The 21,256-nt window shown below is 31.7% G+C and overlaps 1 protein-coding gene across 1 annotated transcript in view; it reads right to left on the reverse strand.

Moving 5' to 3' along the window:
• Window positions 1–377: 377 nt before the first annotated feature.
• The window catches only part of LOC129224607 (epidermal growth factor receptor-like), a gene marked incomplete in the record, with an annotated part of 69,529 nt that continues 48,650 nt past the window's right edge, over window positions 378–21,256 (reverse strand). The window contains 17 exon segments of the mRNA XM_054859092.1: window positions 378–5,094; window positions 6,917–7,069; window positions 7,898–8,078; window positions 8,821–9,092; window positions 9,830–9,976; window positions 10,094–10,169; window positions 10,732–10,823; window positions 10,950–11,013; window positions 11,678–11,863; window positions 12,600–12,698; window positions 15,052–15,192; window positions 15,642–15,777; window positions 17,031–17,143; window positions 18,098–18,349; window positions 18,870–18,971; window positions 20,001–20,088; window positions 20,196–20,320. Coding sequence (XP_054715067.1) covers window positions 4,859–5,094; window positions 6,917–7,069; window positions 7,898–8,078; window positions 8,821–9,092; window positions 9,830–9,976; window positions 10,094–10,169; window positions 10,732–10,823; window positions 10,950–11,013; window positions 11,678–11,863; window positions 12,600–12,698; window positions 15,052–15,192; window positions 15,642–15,777; window positions 17,031–17,143; window positions 18,098–18,349; window positions 18,870–18,971; window positions 20,001–20,088; window positions 20,196–20,320 — 2,463 coding nt within the window.

The raw sequence follows: 21,256 nt of genomic DNA on the forward strand, positions 1-21,256 counted from the left end.
AAGTGAAGTACAGAATTAAAAATGTGAAAAAGAAAAAAATCACACAAGTTTAAAACCTGATTGTAAAAATGTATCACATTTCAAAAGATTGCCACAATCGTACAGTTTTGATGAATTAAAATCACTTTTCATTTTTGATATCGAAAAACATCAATATGCCAACATTTCCAGAACTTAAAATGATGAAAATAATATTTTCTAACAAACTGCAAGGAAAATACTATCAGTGGTAAAATGTCAAAACGTGTGAATGAAATACTCCAATTGTTTTGAGTAACTTGCATTAACTATTGAATTCAGCACTCTGCATAGTCATTTTTACCCCCCCCCCCCAACGAAGTCCACTTATTTTAATAATTTAAAACACTTCTCATTAAAAAAAAAAAAGATTTTTTAGACACTTTGTACAATAGAAAGTATACTTTGTTTTAAAAAACAGCAGTTCTTAGACAGCTTAAAATGTTCCTAATTTTTGTCCACATTAAGCAGGCGGTTTCATATTTTAAATTTAAAATCTTAATTTCTGTATTCAGGTATTTAAATGCTGTTCAAATATTACAGCAAAAACAATACCTGAAGTGTTAAATAATTTTACTGCACATTAATGCGATGTGTGTGTCTGAGCTTCAATTTGAAATGAATGTCCCGTTGATTAATTTCCAATATTTTATTTTAAAAAATTCTTAAGAAAATTGTTTTTAAGTTAAGAAATCACAGATCTTGAAATTATGTTTTTTTTTCCCCCTAAAGATTGCAGTGATCACTAAACAACTTCTTTGCCATAAAAAAATGATTAGTTTTTGTTGATGAATTATGCTGAGTAAATATTGAAAATTTTAATTCTCAAATTTCAGTGATTAAAATGCGATTTTAATATCATTTTTAATTAACGTACTAAATGTACATTAAAACTAAAACTGATATCAATTAACTGATTATCTTTTTGCAATAATCAATCATTTTATATGAAATATATGGAGTCTAAAAGAGTAAAAAACAAAATGGCAAGATTCTTTTTTCTAAAAAATATATATATAAGAGAAGAAAAAAAATGATACTTGGCTAAAAGGCTTTTTCACAAGTCACATAAAATCTTCCTTGATAGAATTTTAAAAAATAAACTCTACAAACGACAAACACTTTTGACGGACGTTTTACAACATGATACAGCAAGTAGTTAATGAACCCAGTATTAATGACAAAACTCACAGTGATTGACGCAATAAATTGCACATATTATAATTTATCAGCGTGCGTTCTTAAACCACGATATAGCTTGTTCTTAAATTAACTTAAACCTAAAAATCCTATAGGTTTTTTTTTTTCTGTTCAAAACTGACCAGGGAACTATATTAATAGTGTGATAATGAAAAAAAGTCGAACTAAATGGCGTTTGAAAAAGCATATAGAGACTCTTTTTTGACCCAAAAATCACTTGCCCACGTGCCACGTTATCGGGACATGAGGTCTTAAAGTCTGCCAAAATTTTAAGACAAGCGTCAAATTTAAGGACGGAGAGATTAAATTACTATCTGATTCCCCCACCTGCATGTGGCGGTGGAGTGAGAGGGGCATTACATTTTACCAGGACCTGGGCGTCACTTTGGCTTAATCAGGCCCTGAGCAAACTGCGAATTTCAAACGTTTTCAAGATAAAAACTTTTCAGTCAAATTATATGAAATTACAAAAGACTACAAAATTAATTAATGCAGCATATTTTTCATGCAATTATCAAAAAAAAAAAAAAATTGATGCTATGCTACATTTAGAATGTCAAATACGTTTCATAACTTTAAATTCACTACATTTGGAGGGGAGGGGGGTTTAAAAAAAAAAGAAATAAGTTTCACAGAACTTGAGACATTGAATTGGACAGGGGATTTCGAGGATAAGTTTTTAAAAATTAACAGGATTAAAATTTTGTTTGGTAGATTAAAACCAATAAATATTTTTTATGCAGCCATTAGTTCTTAGAATGCAGGAAAAAACTACGACTGATAGCTTTTACCACAGCGTATACACATAGACTTTAACAAGCAACACAGCCATATGGCACTAAAATTTTTGAATAGCTTACCAATTAGCTACTCCATATTAATTACATGTTTCGAAAAAAATAATTATCGAAAAGAACAAAACAATTTGTACACAATTACAATGATGCAACTGTAGTGTAGCATAACCAGTGCAAAAATCACATCATTTATTACAAACACCTCTGCATTCAATTAATTTGAATACTTTCAATAAATTTTAGCTGCATTTGAACAGGGGAGGATGAAAGTGAAACAAAAATTGGGTTTATGATTACTCGGAATTTTGTTTCAATCGGTGAATTTCTTGATGTTTTTCAATGCTTGAATAGGAATCAACAACTTATGTACAAATTAACAAAAGCTCATGAAAAACATCAAGCAATTTACTACATAAATGCAATAATCATTCTTTTAAATGTACAAATACTAATTTTTAAATAATATGGATTCTAAAACTTCAGTAGATTTTTAAATTGTACAAAATTTGGCATTGATGGTTTAGTGCGAGAGCTTGTAGCAAGTACATGTGAGGTTTAAAATTTTGTATATTTGCTTGCTACAAACAAGAATAACAACAAATGAATAACAGTTAAATGTCAACATATTAAAAATTACCACCATTAAGTTCTATGGTTGTCTAACTTTCTCAAATTTCACAGCTTCCACAATCCTTACACTAAGCCAAGCAGTGAAACACAAGAAGCAATACAGTCAGACCTCGATATAAGATCACCCCTTGGGACTTCAAAAAACTGACCTTATAAGCGGGGTTACCTTATAACCGATTCATATATATTTATTGATAAATAAACATGTTTTTACTTTAATTCTTTTCAAAATATAATTTGTTTAAAAATGCAAAAAATTAGGTTGTACAATGGTTTCTAATTGTTTTCTAAAAAATGGAAACTTCTCATGACTGGTAAAAAAGTGTGATATGTTGTACACTCTGAGTGCCTTCGTTATTGCTTTATATTTTAGTGTCACGGTCGAAGTACTCACTTTCTACTGCAATCAGTGCACTACATGCTACGTTAATAGGAATACGACTTTTCACTTTTAAAAGAATTGTATATAGCAGAAAATTCTTAGAAGTGAATCTATTAAGCACTGAAATCATTTAAAGAAATCAGACAAAAGTGACCTTATAAGCTATCGATGTATTAAGGCTTGACCATATATCCGATAAGACATAACATAGAATTCCCATTCAAGGAGCTGGGACTTTAGAAAAGTGACCTTATATGAGGGGTGACATTATAAGCGAGTGACCTTATATCAAGGTTTGACTGTATATATCTCTGCTAACCATATTTTTTATATGCTATATTTGTACGAAACAATGATAACTTTTTTACTAAAAATTACGTAATTTCCCCTTAAAGGCATGGTTAGGCGAATTGTTTACTTTCTACCTTGGTGACAATAGAAACATTCCTGAACATGATTGGCGACATCGAGTAAGTTAACCTTTGTGCATAAAAAGTAAAATAAGAAACAACAGTGTCAAATAGCACAGGTGTTTTGGCATTACAAGGAACGCCTTTTCAATGCATAAGAAATGCGCTTATGGATGAAAAGACATCAAAAGTTTTGTTGGATGTCTTTTCATTCATACACTCATTCCTTTTGCATTGAAAAAGGCATTTCTTGTAATGCTGAAACAAGTGTCTGCATTAATCTGCAAATTGTGCTATTTGACGTTATTATTTCACTTTATCTACTAGTAGTCGGCAACCCCAAAATTTAGAAATTGAAGTTGCTGAATTACACAAACTACATAATTTAAAGTTTGCTGTAGCGATATAAATTAAAATTACTAAAAAGAGGCAAATGAACCTTTAACAGAAAAGTACAAATAGTTGAGTATTTAACCGATATTAAATTTTTTTTTAACGTTAGAAACAAGGTATAGTAAAGTACTGTTGGGTTGAATCAAATATTGACTTTTGTTTAAGATTTTGTGATTTGCATCACACTTGGCATGATATTTCATAGTAAAAAGTTTTTCACAAAGCGAGGTTAAAATCCCAACCATCAGGCAACATGAAGTCCTTAATAATGTGCTACAGATAAATAATTTATGCAGCATATCACTGTCCGACTAAATCAAGGCACAGGGTTTGGCATCCAATGAATATACAAATATTCAATCTTGTTTCGTTCTACTTGGAATGCTAAAAGCATTTGCGTATGTTGTAAAATATTTACAAAAATATATTTCGGAAAGCACCGTAATAGTTCTTTTCCATCATCTTGGTTATGCTGAATTTTTACAGTAAAAGAAACTGAAAAATATATAGACATCTGGCAGAAATGGTGGCATATCACTGATGAATAACCAAATCATTAGTTCTGAATGCCCCATCCAAGGGCAGTGACTGGAAATGTTTTTATGCAGCGAATGAGAATTGCAGATAAACTCGGATTCAATTATTTTGCAATTTTCATCATCACAGGCCACTTTTGATATGTTCAGTGATGGTCCACAGCTTGAGTTGCAGGATTCAAGAAGCAATCAGTTTTTCAATAAATGCACTAAATAAGGTTTGAGCAGCTTTTTTTTTTCAAATATTGACTAACAGCACCACACCATCTTGGCAATACGCCACTTCACAGTATTCCAGCAGTCATAGGAAGTCAAAATGGCATTTGGCTTTCAGTGGCATCTTGACTTTGAATTCCATTTGCCGCACTTTTCAGGCCACGTTCAATGCCATTCAGGCTTCATTTCGGATAAACATCTTTTTCTCCATTGGAAATCTCCGATAGCAAAAATAGGAAGTTCATTTTGTGTGTTTGAGTTTCTAACTTATAAATATTATACAGTTGTTTCATTCCTGTGATGCGTCAGAGGAATAAGTTCCCTTTTTGTGCTTACATAATCACTTTCCTCCTCGTTGCTCGATAGTCTCTGAAAAGGAGGCAACGGCAGATTGTTATTGGCACTGTTGTCATTCATCATGTGATATTCTAAATTGTCCATGGCACGTCGTCGAACAGGGATAAAGTCAGGAATATAATGGTAATAACTTAGAGGCCTGACATCAACAGTTTCTGGAAAAGAATAAAAGATTGTTAAAAGTTATCCACAGTGATATATTCAAAATACTTTTATTATGTTATACTTTTATGTTTATAAATATCTCAAATTTCTTTTTGTAAAAACTATATGGGCGTCCGTTGGCAGAAACAACGGAATGCTGCAACGATTCCCGAGAAAGTCTTCAGATTATTTCACAGTTAAAGAGGGAAAAATCTAAAAATTTTAAAGAAAAAAAAGTTTATACTTCAGCTAATGAAGATCTGAACCCTTTTTCTGGGATTTAATCCACGGGTAGTATGTACTTGTATTAGCATCTTTATTTTAAGCATTTCTTGGGGTGGGTTTAGATTTTATGGTTAATCTTATTGTCCATTTACCTTGCAGACTATTTTCGATTTGCGTTGCAGACCCTTAACAACAATTCCGCAACTGGATACAGGCATTCGGCATATACAGTAGACCCTCATTTTGCGTGAATTTGATCATATGTGGTTAACGATTTGACATCTTTGTTTTACGCTGATGAGTTTTGAATTCACATGGATGTGGCATTGCAAACAAATAAATTTTTCCCTTTTCTCAAGATCAAAATTCTTAAGATTGCAGATAACATGCATTAAACTCCCTTTTGGTGTGCTAATGAGTGAGCTTGGGCCACTGGAGACATTTTTTGCAATTTGTTACAGAGCTTTTTCCAGAAGTAAAGGTATTAAACTCATACAATTCAGAGCTCACTGGAAGGATTGACAAAGGAGGTGGGAAAGAAGTATGCATGGATTTACAGTAACATATTATCGACATCATAATGTAGCAATAAAAATTCTAAAAAAAGTAACTTCTCCTGCAGGGCAGTAAAGATAAAGATATACTGGTCTATTTTATCTTTTAGGCATTACAATAGACCCTCGTTTTACGCGGGTTTATTTTACGCGGTTTCAATTATACGCAGTTTAAGATTTGAAACCTTTATTTTATTTTACGCGGATGAGTTTCGGTTTTACGCGGTAATGCAAACAGATAAAATTTTCCCCTCTTTCAAAATCCAAACTCCTCAAGATTGCAGATTATGCGTAATCAACTGCATTTTGGCATGCTAATAATCGAGTTTGGGCCTCTGGAGACATTTTTTGCAATTTGTTACAGAGCTCCTTCCTGAAGTAAAGGTATTAAACTTGTAGAATTCATAGCTCACTAGAAGAAGAGTTTCTAGCTCGATTTTCTTCTTTTTCTACTCCAATTTTAAGAACATTTTTCTGAGCAAAATTATCATAAGATGGACGAGTAAATTACAAAAATATCATAACGTAGAACCGTAACATGGGCAAGCCAAAAGACCTTTTAGTTTTCTACTACAGGCAAAGCTATGCAGTGCCACTAGTCAAAAATAAATTAATTATAAATCAAAAGCTATTTCAAATGAATTATTAACCTTGTTCCAAGTTATGCTTTGAATCATAGAAGACATATAAAGTAAAATAAATTAGAGTAGAACCTTATACTATGCCTCGGCACATGTAGACTCTATTATATCGTGGATACCTATATGTCCTCCAAATTTAACAAATACAACTCTGCTTTAATTTTCAAAATCTCTATAATCTCATACGTCCAACTTTTTTCAATGTTGAGTATCCGCTTCTGCATTACATTCTAAACCCCGAATTTTTCCCTCTCTAGAGTGATGCCGATCAGCTTTTTCAAAATTCACTTGATACAATTTGAACAAAAACTTAATTAAAAATTTTATTTCAAGATAAGCTAGTCCAATACAGATTAATAGACATGTATTCTTATGCTAATCTTTAAAACTGTTTTACTTTGAAAGACACTCACCAGGTAAATGAGGAGTGTCCCCAATTAAGTCCATGTATCGAACCGATGGACCCCTTGAACAGGATGCAGGCATTAAATAGTCTTCTTCATCTACTGGCAATGAAGGAGTCTGGCTTAAATATTTCTCACCAGGATCTATTTTAAACATCTCACCTATTTAAAAAGAAAAAAAAAGTCATATTTCCTTCATGCACTAGGAGTAAAATTGAAAAATTTGTAAATGACAGAAGTACTATTCCAACTGCAACTTATACAAATAATTGCCAACTTGGGAAAATCTCAATGTGTAAACACTAATTAAGTTCCAACACGTAATTGGGTATTATAAATTGGGTGAATTAGTGGATACAATACTTCTTGTATTTTGTGCAAGGAAGTAAAAACAATCTACTTACAAACAGTGTTCAGAAACTTTTTTAAACAGTAATACATTTATCTAGTATTATTCTGCTTAGTATTAGATGAGAACAGAAAACTTAAAAATTTTTAAATTACAAGAACATATTTGGTCTAAACCAAGAAATTCACTTTAAAATAAAAGCCTTAAAGATATGTATTCCAAATAAATAATAAATTTATTGCGCCCTATGTATTTTTTAAGTGAAAATTTGGACATACATTCCAAGATTTAAACATCTCAAGCACTCGCTTCAGTTCATTTTTCATGTGAAATATGGCACAGCAAGAGGGGTTTCAGATTCAACTCCCCAGAACCATTACTTTCAAGCCATAGTGCTAATCTTGGTGTTGTACTTCACATATATGTAAGGAGTTATGACCCCCCCCCCCTCAGAAGATTACATCTTTCTAAGTATATGTTATAATCACCTAAAAAATATTATACATTCTTATGGTAATTGAAATTTCATCAAAATATGTTGTTTGGCATTACTTAAATTACTATTGAAAATTTTTTTACGGACATTTTGAATATTATTGTGTTTATAAAGCTAAGAATGTGAGCAATAATAACGCATTTACCTTTATTAATCACATTGAGAGGATCTGGACAGTATCTTGGTGCAGAAAGCTGATCAGGATGTACTTCCCCAGTGTACCAAACATTGGAATTATTAGGAAGAGCCATATGAGGCATGAACTCTGGCAGCTGTTGAAAATTATTGGGTGGTATACTCAGCGAGCTTCTGTTATCTTGAGGTGGCTGTGAAAGTTACAAAATAAGTTATTATGGAAGAGCAATAAAGTTGTTTATAATGCAAGATGCAAAAAACTCAATTATTTACATGGTTTGATAATATAGTTGATAGTAACTGATTTAAAAAACAAAGTCACTGTAAACTATTTCCTCGTCAGTTCTTAAAGGTTAGGTGAATTTTCCAAAAAACATTAATGATTTTGTTGTCTTTCTATATTTTTAGATAAATTGGTGAAACAATTATGTTTGAAGTAGCAAGTGAAATTTACAGGCTTACGAACACAATCCTCCCCCCCCCCTACCCTTTTTAAAAGGTTGTAACTGCATTGGAGAAGAAGTGACAGTGGATTAAAGAGAGTTGTGCTGTTTGGCGCCAACACTTGCCTCTTTCATATCTGATTGGCGCTGTTTTCTACATCCCAGTGCCAAACTCACAACAGCATCGCCAAGTGTCATTTTGCTTTATTTACTTCCACTATCCTTCTCCTTGAATGAACTGTAGTTGGAAAACACATAAGTGGTAACACCCTTAGATTTTTGTGCTGTGTTCTTCAGTTCATCGCCTGTGGCCAGAAAATAAGCCATTTTTGGTACACATTTTCCATAATTCACACAATGTTTTCAGTTCATGAGAAAGTTACTACACTGCCCAAGAACTAGTGATGACATAAGGACTATTTACTTTAAGTATCTTATTCTTCATTTAGAAACTTAGTGAAGATCGTAATTTATAAAAAGCTTTCCTTACTTTGCTTTTATCAACAGAATCAGTCTCTGTTTTTTGATCATCTTCTAAGCTGGGATGAAGATACTGTTCTGCATCCATAACCACGCCTGGAACATCAACCGACATGCCAATGCTCTTGATTAGATCTTTGACATCATACCCTGTATATGAAGGAAGCTGGAGCAGTTTATCACCCTTAACGACTAGGAAACGACCAGGATCTCGTGACATTTTTGAGAACTGTTCAGCTAATTCTTTAAAACTGGGTCGAGACTCAGCATCCAACATCCAACCTACAAGAAAGTGTTTAGGTATTAGACGTGATTTTTTCATATGATTTCAAATAATTCTAATAAATCTTATTAGATCTTCCCAACTCAAATCTTATGTAGTAAGATTGAGCACACCAAGGGCTGATCTAGCTTCTGGTGTTGGAGTGGTTCATTTCAGGAAAAGGGGTTTTACTTCAGAAGAACTTAATGTGATGACACAACGTACTTACAATGTAATTCCTGGTAAGAAGGTCTTACCCAAAGCATGGTTCTGGTCCTTTTGTTAAAAGAGGATCGGGTAAAAAGGTTTTAAAAACTAGAACTACTAGTGTAAGGGGATTATAAGTAAAATTGGATTTGAGCCTATCTCTTATTTAGCTAAGTTTTTCTCTTTTATTAATTATACTACTTGAAATTGCTTAACTAATGATTGCTTTAATTTTACTAATAATTGTGAAAAATTACTTCAATTTTAAGAATAATTGTTTAAATCTGCTAAGTATTAGTTTGTGAGAGGTTTTTAAGCATTGAGAACATGTTATGGGAATGGGTTTTTTAAGGTAAAAAATATTTCAACTGTCCCGTAAATCTAAATTAAATGACTTTTCTGACAAAATGATTTAACTAGAAATGTACTATTAAAGTGATAGAAATGTGAAGTTACTAATTCCACAAATCCTACAGGCTATTGGAAAAAAAGTTATTTATGTTTGCATTTAAAAAAATCTATTGAACAAATATTAATTAAAATTACTTACATTTAATCATGAGCATGTACACATCTATGGTGCAGATTGCAGGTTGTGGTAGTCTTTCTCCTTTTTCTAAAAGATCTGGAACTTCACGTGCAGGAACATTTTCATACGGTCTTCCACCGTAAGTAAGTAGCTCCCAAACAGTTACACCTACATAATGAACAAAAGAATTTTAAAGATTGTAGAATTTAAAATGCTTACAATTTAAAAATAATCTATATCAATCATAAAATATTTAAGAAATTATTGCAATAGATAATAACTTACCAAATGCCCAAACATCACTTTTGTGGGTAAACACACGGTGCTGGATGCATTCTAGAGCAAGCCATTTAATAGGCATCTACAAAAAAAGATTCGAAAAGATTTAAATTACATGGAAGATTTCAAGAAGAGAATGAAAACTAATATATTTTAACAAAAATTCACTAAATTATTTCACTGAAAAAAGAAACTAAACCTGCATTTTATAACAGAAAAACAAACTTTATGGAAGATTATAATGTATTGTCAAAAACCTTTTCTTTTCCATCAAGAAATTTTCTGAATCACTGCCTACATTTTTACCTCCCTTTTTCCCTCAATGTTTAATGTATGGAGAAAAAAAGAATATTTCATACATGTTTTAATTTTTCAGGCAGTAATGAAAACTAATTAATGATATTTACTTAAACTGAAATGAATACAACAAAAAAAATTAACATTTTCATTAACAATTGATGATCCAAAGTAAATAATGTTGACAAAAATGTCAGGCAATTTGACACCTCAAATCAAAGTCATAGAATTTTTTTTTTTTTTTACAGTTGAGAAATTACTTCTACTTAATATGCTAGGCCAATAAAATTCAATGAATGACTAAAAATGGAAATAGAAGATCATGCATTAAAAAAGATTCTAATTACCTTTCCACCTTCAGCTTTATACTCTTCCTCATTTATGTCCAAAAACTTGGCAAGACCAAAATCAGTTATTTTTATACAACCAGGTGTTTGCACTAAAATGTTTTAAAAATGCATTAGTACAATAGAATAAGACATTCTCACAATTTCACAGAAAATAAAAATTGTATTTGTACCATTCATTTTACTCTAACATTAAATAGAGAAAAATAGTGACTTACATAATACATTTCTAAGAGCCAAATCTCTGTGAACCATGCGTCCTTCTTCTAAGTAAGCCATACCCTAATGTGAAGACAATTTATCAAACCTCTGATAACACAAATCATCATGCATGCAAGTATAATAAAAACACATCATTTAAGTCAAATTCTAGAATTTGAAGATAAGCTCCTAAGATCATTATTATTACTTTATTAAATAAACACAAACACACAAGCACAACTTCTCCAACACTCCAATAAGAAATTCAATCTTCATAGAATGTTTCTTGATTTAGTATAGGTGCTAAAAACAATGTGAAAGAACAATGATAGTTTCTTCAAAACAAGTATGAATACTAGGGGGGGGGATTATAGTTTAAAATGGTAATAGTTCTTATACAAATTTGAGAAAATTAGAATTCTCACAGCCTGGCAAACAAAATGTTACAATATCATATTTTGTAAAAAGCAAAATATGTACACTCATCATTATGGAGCCAAACCATGACTTTTAGGACTAACTACAACAGTGAATGTTATGGTAAACTAATAGCTAATATTTAATGACAGCCCAGATGATATTTAGTAATAGCTAAGAAATACGTTTAGTTCTATAAGTCAAAATTTTGATTAAGTGGTATTATTACTGTAATAAATAAGTTTTAGTTAATGTGTGTTAGAAATTTCCTCTACATCCTTTTTTCACGCATTTTCAAAATTTTATTCATTGAGTCAAATGTGCTTACCCGAGCAATCTGAGAACACCAGCTCAGAAGAGGTTTGGATCCTATTTTGTCTTTGTTGGAACGAACATAATCAAGCAAACATCCCAAAGGCATAAGCTGGGTAACTAGCATCAACTGAGAAGCCATACATACAGCCAGAAGTTTCAGGAGGTTAGGATGATCAACACTTGCCATAAAATAGGCCTCCTGAGTAAAAAAAGAAACAAAACAAATGGCTATTACTTTATGCAAATCTTTTACAGTTTTACACATGCAATAGTTATTGTGACAAGATAATTTATCAACATTATTAGGGTGAGAGAAAAATGAGTAAAAACTACTGCAAAAATTACTTGCTTGAAGGATAAGAACTCAAAAGAAAAATTAAAATGAGCTCAACATTGTTATTAATTGATTTGTGCAGAGGTGGAGAGAGAACTCTAATAAGTCTCGTGCTAATCAATGCTCAACTTAATAAAATTTTACTCCTAACAAAGATTTTCTGGGTTGAAAAGAGTATGTAGGAAGGAATTTCCTAAATTTTCTTCAGAGGGAGATTCTGACTTTACTCCTTACTGCAACCAGAGTATTCTAACATCTACCTCTAAAAGCTTCAATTCTCCTACATGCATTCAAGCAAACTACGTTTGTAAAATATGCTACAAATAGGTAATTACAATTCGGTTTTTTTATGTTGCTTCGAAGAAAGCTAAACAAATTAATGCTTTTTCATGATTTAAGGGAAAGTGAAGACTTGAATTAAATGTTATTAAACTACCAATTCTAAATTCTATTTAATTACAAGCATTTATCTTCTTTTGAACAAAAATTTCAAACAGAAGTAAAGCACTCTGTTTCTTCCTGCTTTGTAGTTACCTAGTTGTACTCAGGCGACAATATGTGCAAGAAATTTGCAAGTAAAACTTTACAAAAACACACATACCTCCAGTATTTCTTTGTTTTTGTTTGGACATGCACCATCACGCAGTACTTTAATAGCAACAGGGATCTTTACATTTTCACCTTCAGGAACCCATACACCCTACAAAAAAAAACAAGCATAAATAGGCTATCTTTACCAAGTTTAACAGGGTACACATATATGATTTTTTAAATAATTCTTATCTGCGTTTAGACACTTTACGTAGTTTAAATGAAAAAAGGGATTCAATTTTAAACTGCGAAAATATTCACATTCGACAACATGAAAAAAAAAGTTCTTTCAAAAAATCAACTACAGTAGAATATCAGAAATTTAAATCCTGGAGATCTGAAATTCTGGATAATCTAAGCAGCTTATGAAGTGAAAAAATAAAACTAGATTTAACAAAAAGGAAAATCAATACATATGATTCAAAAACTAAGCTTTTTACTGACAGCTAGTTTGAGAAAAAGTTGAATACAACATATAATACAACTCTGTACCTTCTTGTGCAGAACTGAAATTGGTAATCTTTTGTTGACATAACGAACAGTATCGACTTGATGACGTGCTGTTGCACCAACGATTCATGCAGCGCAGTCTAGTCCTATGTAGGGTTATGTGAAACAATCTGCATTGAGACATTTTCTTCTGAAGTAGCCCTTGGTGGCCGTCGCCATAAATCCAATCTTGAAGGCAATTTTTTTTTTTTCAGCCTCCTTACGATCAAGAATTAGCTCAACAAGTTACAGTAAGATATCGCTTAGGATTGATTTGAATGATATCAACTGCTATATTTCCAAAGGTAAGAGTAGACCAAAATTTTTTAAATGATGATTGCATATGAAGCATTCATAACTTATCAAGAGTGCTTTATTATCTTATATCTTTAAACGAGCAATTCTTGTGGGTATATATATTTATATTTTTTATCTCGGAAACGGCTCTAACAATTTGGATGAAATTTTGGATTTAATTGTAGTTTTGCATTCTAAGTTCATCTACATCAGTGTTTTTTCTGTATCAACGCGATTTTTTACAAAAAACAGTTTTTTAATATAAAGTCTAATTAAGTTAAGCCTTCAAGTAAACTGTGAATTGACGCATCAGGCAGACGATTTGCAACCATAACAATGAAAATTTGTCTCTTCTCGCTTCAAAATTTTAAACTTGCTTAGGGTTGCCAGGCTTGGCTGTTTGGCTAATTTCAAACACACTTGGCTGAAAACAAATTCAAAAGCATTATGTAAGTCAATGTAAGGCTTTTTTCTTTTTTAGGTGAAACTATTGCTTGACCGTCCTATTTTATTTTATTTATTTATTTTCTGTTTACACTTCAAATAGTTTAACATGTTTTTTAAATCACGCATCTAAATTTTATTTCGAAGAAACGTATGTCTTGAGACTGTTTATGTTATGTTAAGACAGTTGTTATAATTTATTGAAATGGTTTGTGGATCATCAGTTTTGATGGATATCATACTGTATGTAGCATTTTCTGGCGTAAAGTGACCAACTACACTAAAAGTACATATTCAAAAAAAAAATCTCGATTGGGATAAAATCGTGAAACGCATCATGTATGATTGGAAGTATTCGGTTAAAAACAGATTTCACCATAGCAAAACTGGCTCCAAGGTCAAAATATTTTAATTACTGACAAGAAAATTGTATAGTGGATACAAATGTAACAGATAGTTTACAGCAAAATGCTGATTTAATTACATTCAGAATCTTCTTTGTTTGGTACTTTAGTGTTATAAGAAGGTCGAGTGCTTAATCTTTCGTTAATGTGAAGCTTTTCAAGTATATTTGGAAAAGTATTGAGCCTTAAAAAAACACGAGTTGATAAAAAATAATTCTTTTAAAACCGAGCAAGGCTCGGTCATCCAGGTACTTAACTTAAAGCAAAACATTTTAGATCACTATTGAGCTAATATTAAGAGTTTAAATATAGGCCGACCAATAAATCCAAACAATTAGTTGGGATTTTTGAGTTTCCACTATACGTAAATATCTTAACGAAAAGAAAAACTATACTGAGAGAGAAATGCAAGATGCAATTATTCTTCATTTTATAACAGCACTACATGATACATGCAAAATAGATGTATTTTAATGGAAATTCAATAAAGTTGCATAATATTGAATGCAGAAATAAACAACTTTAAAGACAAACTAAGAAACATTAAGAAAAAAATTTTAATTAAAATAAAACTGAAAAAGGGGACAACAATTTATGAAACACTTTTTATTGCTCACTGATAATTTAAACAGAAGGTTTGAACATTTCAAGCAATAATAAGATAGATATAAAAGGGAAAACCTAGTTAAAAAAACTCTAGAAGTATGCAGCAATACAAAATGGACCCTTAAAAATACAATCAACAAACTTCCAGATTTAAGTTACTTTTTTTCATTCAAAAATTTCACATAGCTTTCTCACATTAATCAGAAGACAAAACTATCTTACCTTGTACACTGTACCAAATGCTCCATAGCCTAATATGCCTCCCTTTCTCAGTTCAGCCTCTTTCACGATGCGCAGTTTAGCCAAATTTGGTTTAACATTGGTAGGTTTTAATGGTTCGTTATCTTCAAATCCACTCATGCGCTGAAAAAAATAACAATGAAATTGTATGGAAAAAAGATTAACACTACATTTTTCTCTTCAAAATTTCATTCTAAATTAATGCATGGATTCAAAAAATGAGGTATTGTAGATAAAACTGGATGTAAAATAAGCAGACAAGATTTATTTAGTCAACACTATGTCGAATATATAAGTAGCATTGTGCGGCTCTGAGAAGTTGAGCTACGACTCTGACAATGTTTACCTCTGTTTCGGAAAATAGGGAGAGGTAATTGACGCTAAGTTGAGTTGAGAAACTTTCTTAGTAATTTTTCAAAAATGTTCCAATTAAAATCTGAGTCAATAACACATTTATTTTCCACTAAACTCTCCTAAAACAGATAAACATAGTCAAAGTCACAGCTCAACTAACCAGAGCTGCAGAAAATGTTTTAAATTCAAAATGTATGAAGCATCATAATTTAGCTTACCATAGTCATCATCATGGTATTTTCTTTCGTTTTGACTCTTTGCATCCACTGGTAACCAAAAACTCCTAAAAATACTGCCAATAACACCACACAACCTACAACTCCTCCCAGTATTGCTGGAATATGCTCTTCCTCACTAAAAGTAAAAGAATTGCAATTAGTACTTTTGATAGTATGTTGAAAAACTTACTCGTAAATCGTAACACATAAAAAAAAAAGAAAGAAAACCATGTGATAATTTTGTAACTGAAGAGATTTGTTCGCCTAGTTCATAAGCTTTGAAGCTAAAAAAAATCAAATAGAAATAAAGAATATATAATAAAAAGTTTGTATGAGAAAGTTTTCCTATTCCACTATTTGCATAGATGGGAGGAATATGGTAAAGAACAATTTCAGAATCTACATTCATAGCTATAATTAAGAATATCTAAAAAGCAGTCACCACGCACAGTTTTTAAAAAATTTAAACATAGCATAAGTCCTTTGACATTCGTAAGGGTTTTGTTCTGGAAAAAAATCTAATGTTCAGACTGCTAAGAAGAGGCTTAAGTACTGTGAAATTTTAAATTAAAATGATGAAGCATTAAAGGACCAGTTTATGAAATGTATAAACCAGAGCTTCAAAATCGAAGTCGGATTGATTTTGGAATAAAGGAATCCGAGTTGGGAGTCGAAAGTTTTCAAATTCCAAGAACAAAGTCTCATTTTTCCTCCAAGTCCTTCGTTCTGCCAGGACTGCAAAATATATTCAAAGTGATGGAGTCGAAATCATTTTGGGTAAAGGAGTTAGAGTCTGTTATTCTTAATCTGACTGACTCTACAGCCCTGGTACAAACATAGATAGAAAAGTACAAATACTCTTTTACCAGTTAAGAGAATAATTCAAAAATATTTTGCAATTTTTGTTTGATGGGCGGAGCTTATCAGTTCTATATAAATTTCTAGACTATGTGTATGATTTAGTTTATGCTCTGCAACAGTAAAACTAATAGGAAAATGCGGAAGAACAAGTATTTTATCCATAAGAAAACATTACCAGGAGAGGGGGGCAAAGAATAATTATCTTTTTCTGTCAAGTATCTTATAGTAACAAGTTTGTTATTCAGTGTTCCTTCCCATAAGAGAACTTGATAATGTTCTCTCTCTCGTCATTAGCAATAAGAAAAAAATTATAACACAGATAAACTGAAAATGAAGTAATACTAGCATTAAAATTTTAAAATACATAGGAACTAAAAACTATTTCTGAATAACTATTATACTCGCTCTTAAATGTTGAATTTATGATATTTTTAAATTTGCAAATGTTTAGAACTCACAAATGTTATAAAGTTGAGCATGTTGAGAAATAAATTCTTTTATTTGCGTTAAAAAAAAAAGTCAGCTTACATTCCATGGTATGAAACTGAAATAGGATCATCATCTGAACAATAAGGATCTTCCATGTTGTCATCAAAAACTTTATACGGTTTTTCAGGTGGACAAGAAGCAGTACAATTAAACTAAAAGAAAGAAAGAATATTTAAGCACACTTAAATAAAATAGCACGAAAGAACTTAAATTTCCTAAGAAACTAGTTTAGTTTTTATAATGACAAATATGGTGCACAGTAAATAAATACTATCAAACTTCAAAAACAACAAATATTCTATCAACCAAATTTCGAATTATATTGAAAATGTTTACTTCCACAATTTTTCCATGATTAAACCACCAATGTTGTCATCAAAATATAATTTTTAATCCTTCAAAACCAATGAATTCAAATTTTATTTGATATCTTCCAACAGCAGTGTAGTCGCACCTTTTTATAGGGTGGTATGCGGATATTTTTCACAAACCTAAAGAACCTACCACTTTAAATTACAGCCTTAATTTTAAAAATAGACATTGATTTTTGTTTTACACAAAAGGATGGTTTCAAAGCAATTTGCAGTATTTGAGCTATATAAACCAAATATTCAGAGAACAGTATTCCCCCTCAACTACAGTGCTGTCTTCCATCTGCTTGACTCTATCTTCTTTATAGTGCATTTAAAAAAAAAAATGCATTTACATACTTGAAAGGTGTTAAACATTAGAGGAATCAGAGGGCAAAATTTTAAAGCACATTTATCAATCATTAATATTGTTTTATGAAATGGAGTATGACAAGAGTGCCATGTGCAACTTTCAACAATTGAGCACTGAATCAGGGTTTTGTTGAAGGTATGTAAACACAGCCTCCCACAAAGCAAGATCGCCCAGGTGACTAAAAAAATACCTTGGCAACTAGTTTTGTTTGTTTGTTTGTTTTTTTTTTTTTTTCAGAACAAGAATCTTTCAGAAACCATGCTACACTGAAATAGTTTGTGACCTACAATTTCCCCCTGGAGCATAAGAATTATGTCTCTGTGCATAGATGTAGAGAAGATATATAAACAAGCCAGTGCTTATACTGTCATACTGTAACTTACCAAGGTTTTATTGGAGGAATGATACACTCTGTAATTGCGACAAGCAGAGCATTCTGTGCTTGTGGGACCATAGCAGCCTCTACATTCTTCGGCACACTTCACGCAATGGTAATTAGTGTTATCAGGATAATGATCCCTTGGGCAGCTATCTTCACACTGTTCACCAGCACTGTATTTTAGACAATCACAGACAGAGATATGAATACCATATGCTGTACAGTTTTTACACCGATGATGACATTTACGACAAACCTAAAAGATAAAGGTTTCTTAAAACAAACTGTAAGAGTGAAAAATACTTTGATTTATGTTTTTATGTAATGTAATTATAATATTTCTCGATCACAAATTGTGAAGTAATACCAATGAAATCAATTGATAAGAGAAAAGAAGCTAATTAGCCATATTTTAGATAAAGGATTACAAATTAAGATAGTTTCACATTTAGAAAATATAAGGGGACACAATAAGTGCCATGTCAGGTCACCAGTGACTGACATAGAGTTTACCATTCAACCTGGTGGTTTTACTACTGACTTAAGATCATAAACTTCAACACAAAACAAACGAAAAACCTAAGTTCATTTAGGGTTACATCATTAATGTACTTAAATAATATTTACCAAAATTTTTTAAGGTTTTTGATGTTGTTTTATAAATAGGAAAACGGTTGTCCATCAGTATCTTTGGCACTGCATACATGGCCTGATTGGAATAATAAATAAGTGTGCATATTTAACATGTTAATTAAAAACATTTAAAAGTAATTTACCGATTTTCCAGTTAGAGACTTCATGATTCCTTCTTCATGTGGACCACTATACTCTTGATAAAATCCATCTGGACATGGTTCTTCTGCTTTCAAACACTGTTCCTGAAAAAGAAATATACCAAATATATTACTTGCAAAGGCCATTTCAGTACGCTATTATAACATTGATTTTCACAATGCCATGGCATGAATTAGAGACACTGTGGGACATAAGTCGCCCATAGTTCAAGTTTATTTTATAATTTATTGAATACAAATAATTGCATTTTTTTTCATGCTATTGAGGCAACAGAATACAGAAGAATTAAATAGTAACTTCTGCTAATGTAAACTCCATAAAAAGTAGCATGTTCTGTTACCGCACTGCCCTGTGACAGATATCTACAGATTTTGCTTTAAGAATCAATGCAGAAAACAACAGCAAACGATGCACTCCTCCTTCTAGGCACCATAGTAAAGGGAAGTGATAACATGGAGCTGTGCAAGTCTGACTTGTTTATTTTTTCACAAAATCAGCTAAGATTTTTGATCAAATCATATACTTTCTTTAAAGAACTCCCTCCAGAAAGTTGTACTTGAACATCTGTCGGGATTTGATCATTTACCTTAGGGATATGGTCAAATCTCGTTTTTGACATTTTCTTGCGACACATAAACAAAGTTTGACGCATTCCTCACTCTCTTTAAAAATAGTAATTGGAGAAGAAACAGATTCATTATTTCTTGAAAACTACATTGTCAGTACTTTCATGCCTCTGAAACAGTTTAGATCAATTTAATTAGAAATCCTCCCAGTCATGAAACGCAACAAACATGATTCATTCTCCTCAATTTTCCCATCTATATTTGACAGACTTAATGAAGGACACTTCTTTGATAAACTACTTTCATACCAAAAACAAGTTAATTTCAGGGAAAGGCATCAAATTATGTTCATATGGTGTGGACCAAAACAAACAAGAAATATAATATTTAATCTATTTTGTTTTTAATTGTTTGATTCAGCAATTGATTTAGTGCAGAATTTTCAAATCGATGTTGTATCAGGATGTAGCAGAATTATTTTTGGTGCAGTTGACATAGCTATAATGCTGACATAAAGGAAGCACAGTATTATTGAATATAACTTACCACAATATTAGGGTCATAAGCACTGACGATTGCTTTATCACAAGAATTACAGCCACCAGGACCGACAGTATTCCTTGGACCAGTACATCTGAGGAGAAATAAAAATTTAATGCAAAGAAAATTCAAAAAAAAAAAATGAAAAAAGTAAGCAGCAGAACTTCTGATTCGAATTCCAAATGAAATTAAACAACTCACCCATTTACACAGTTTTCGTGACACGGCATACACTCTCTGTTTTCATTATATTTACTGATTGGACACTGGCTGACACAATATGGACCATCCCTTGCATTCCGACACTGAGTGCAGTTACTGGGTCCCTATGGAATTTAAAATTACATTTCAATATTTACAATAAGAGTTGCAACTTCTCTAAAATCATTGTAACTGCTTATCAAAATTGTTGCAAAATATTGAGTCTTCTTTTTATCAAATTAAAAACTTAAAAAAAAAATTGTTGCTGAATCAAAGATGCATGTGTGTGCTAACCAAGGGTGGATTCAGGGGAGGATCAAAGGGTTTGCTGACCCCCCCCCCCCCTGTCACAAAAATTTTATTATAATTTATATTAAACTTCAAATTGTTAGATAAAAAATAGCAATGGAATCAATGTTAACCCTTTTTTTATTGCTTAGTTCTGTCTGGTATTTTCTTTCAACGTCATAATCCAAAGGACATTCGTTCTTTGAATCTTTCGTTTCAAAGGGTTCGTTTATTGAATTATTGCTATTTTGAGAGTTTTGTTAATTTTTAAAAGATCAATAATCTCTAATGAGCTTAACGCTTTTTCAGACCAAGCTCCCATCTCAAATCGAAACCAGCCTGTTCGCCTAAAGCGACTTTTGATGAAAATTTGAAGGAATATGGTCCACATGGCAAATGTTTACCATTAAAAAAAATTAGAAGAGGAGTGTAATTTGAAAGGGTTTTGATCTCGTTTGGGGAGGGGAGGGTGCTTCGTAGTATATGAGGGATGCCATGGGGGGTGGGCACCCCTGCTTAACTGATACATTTTTACATAGGAGGTATAACGATAGCCACTGAAACTTGACCCCCCCCCCCTTACGAAAATTTCTGAATCCGTCCCTGGTGCTAATTTGCATAGCTTTGATACTTAAAATGTATATAGATAAATACATATTCATTTTTTCTATATAAAATAATTTGTAGTCCGAAATATATTCAAACTGCACAGAAATTCGAATTATTCTTAAATTCTACTGAAGTTTCATTCATTTAGGGCCGAATACTAAATT

This window comes from Uloborus diversus, chromosome 6 (genome assembly GCF_026930045.1).
Source record: "Uloborus diversus isolate 005 chromosome 6, Udiv.v.3.1, whole genome shotgun sequence".
Taxonomy (NCBI): domain Eukaryota; kingdom Metazoa; phylum Arthropoda; class Arachnida; order Araneae; family Uloboridae; genus Uloborus; species Uloborus diversus.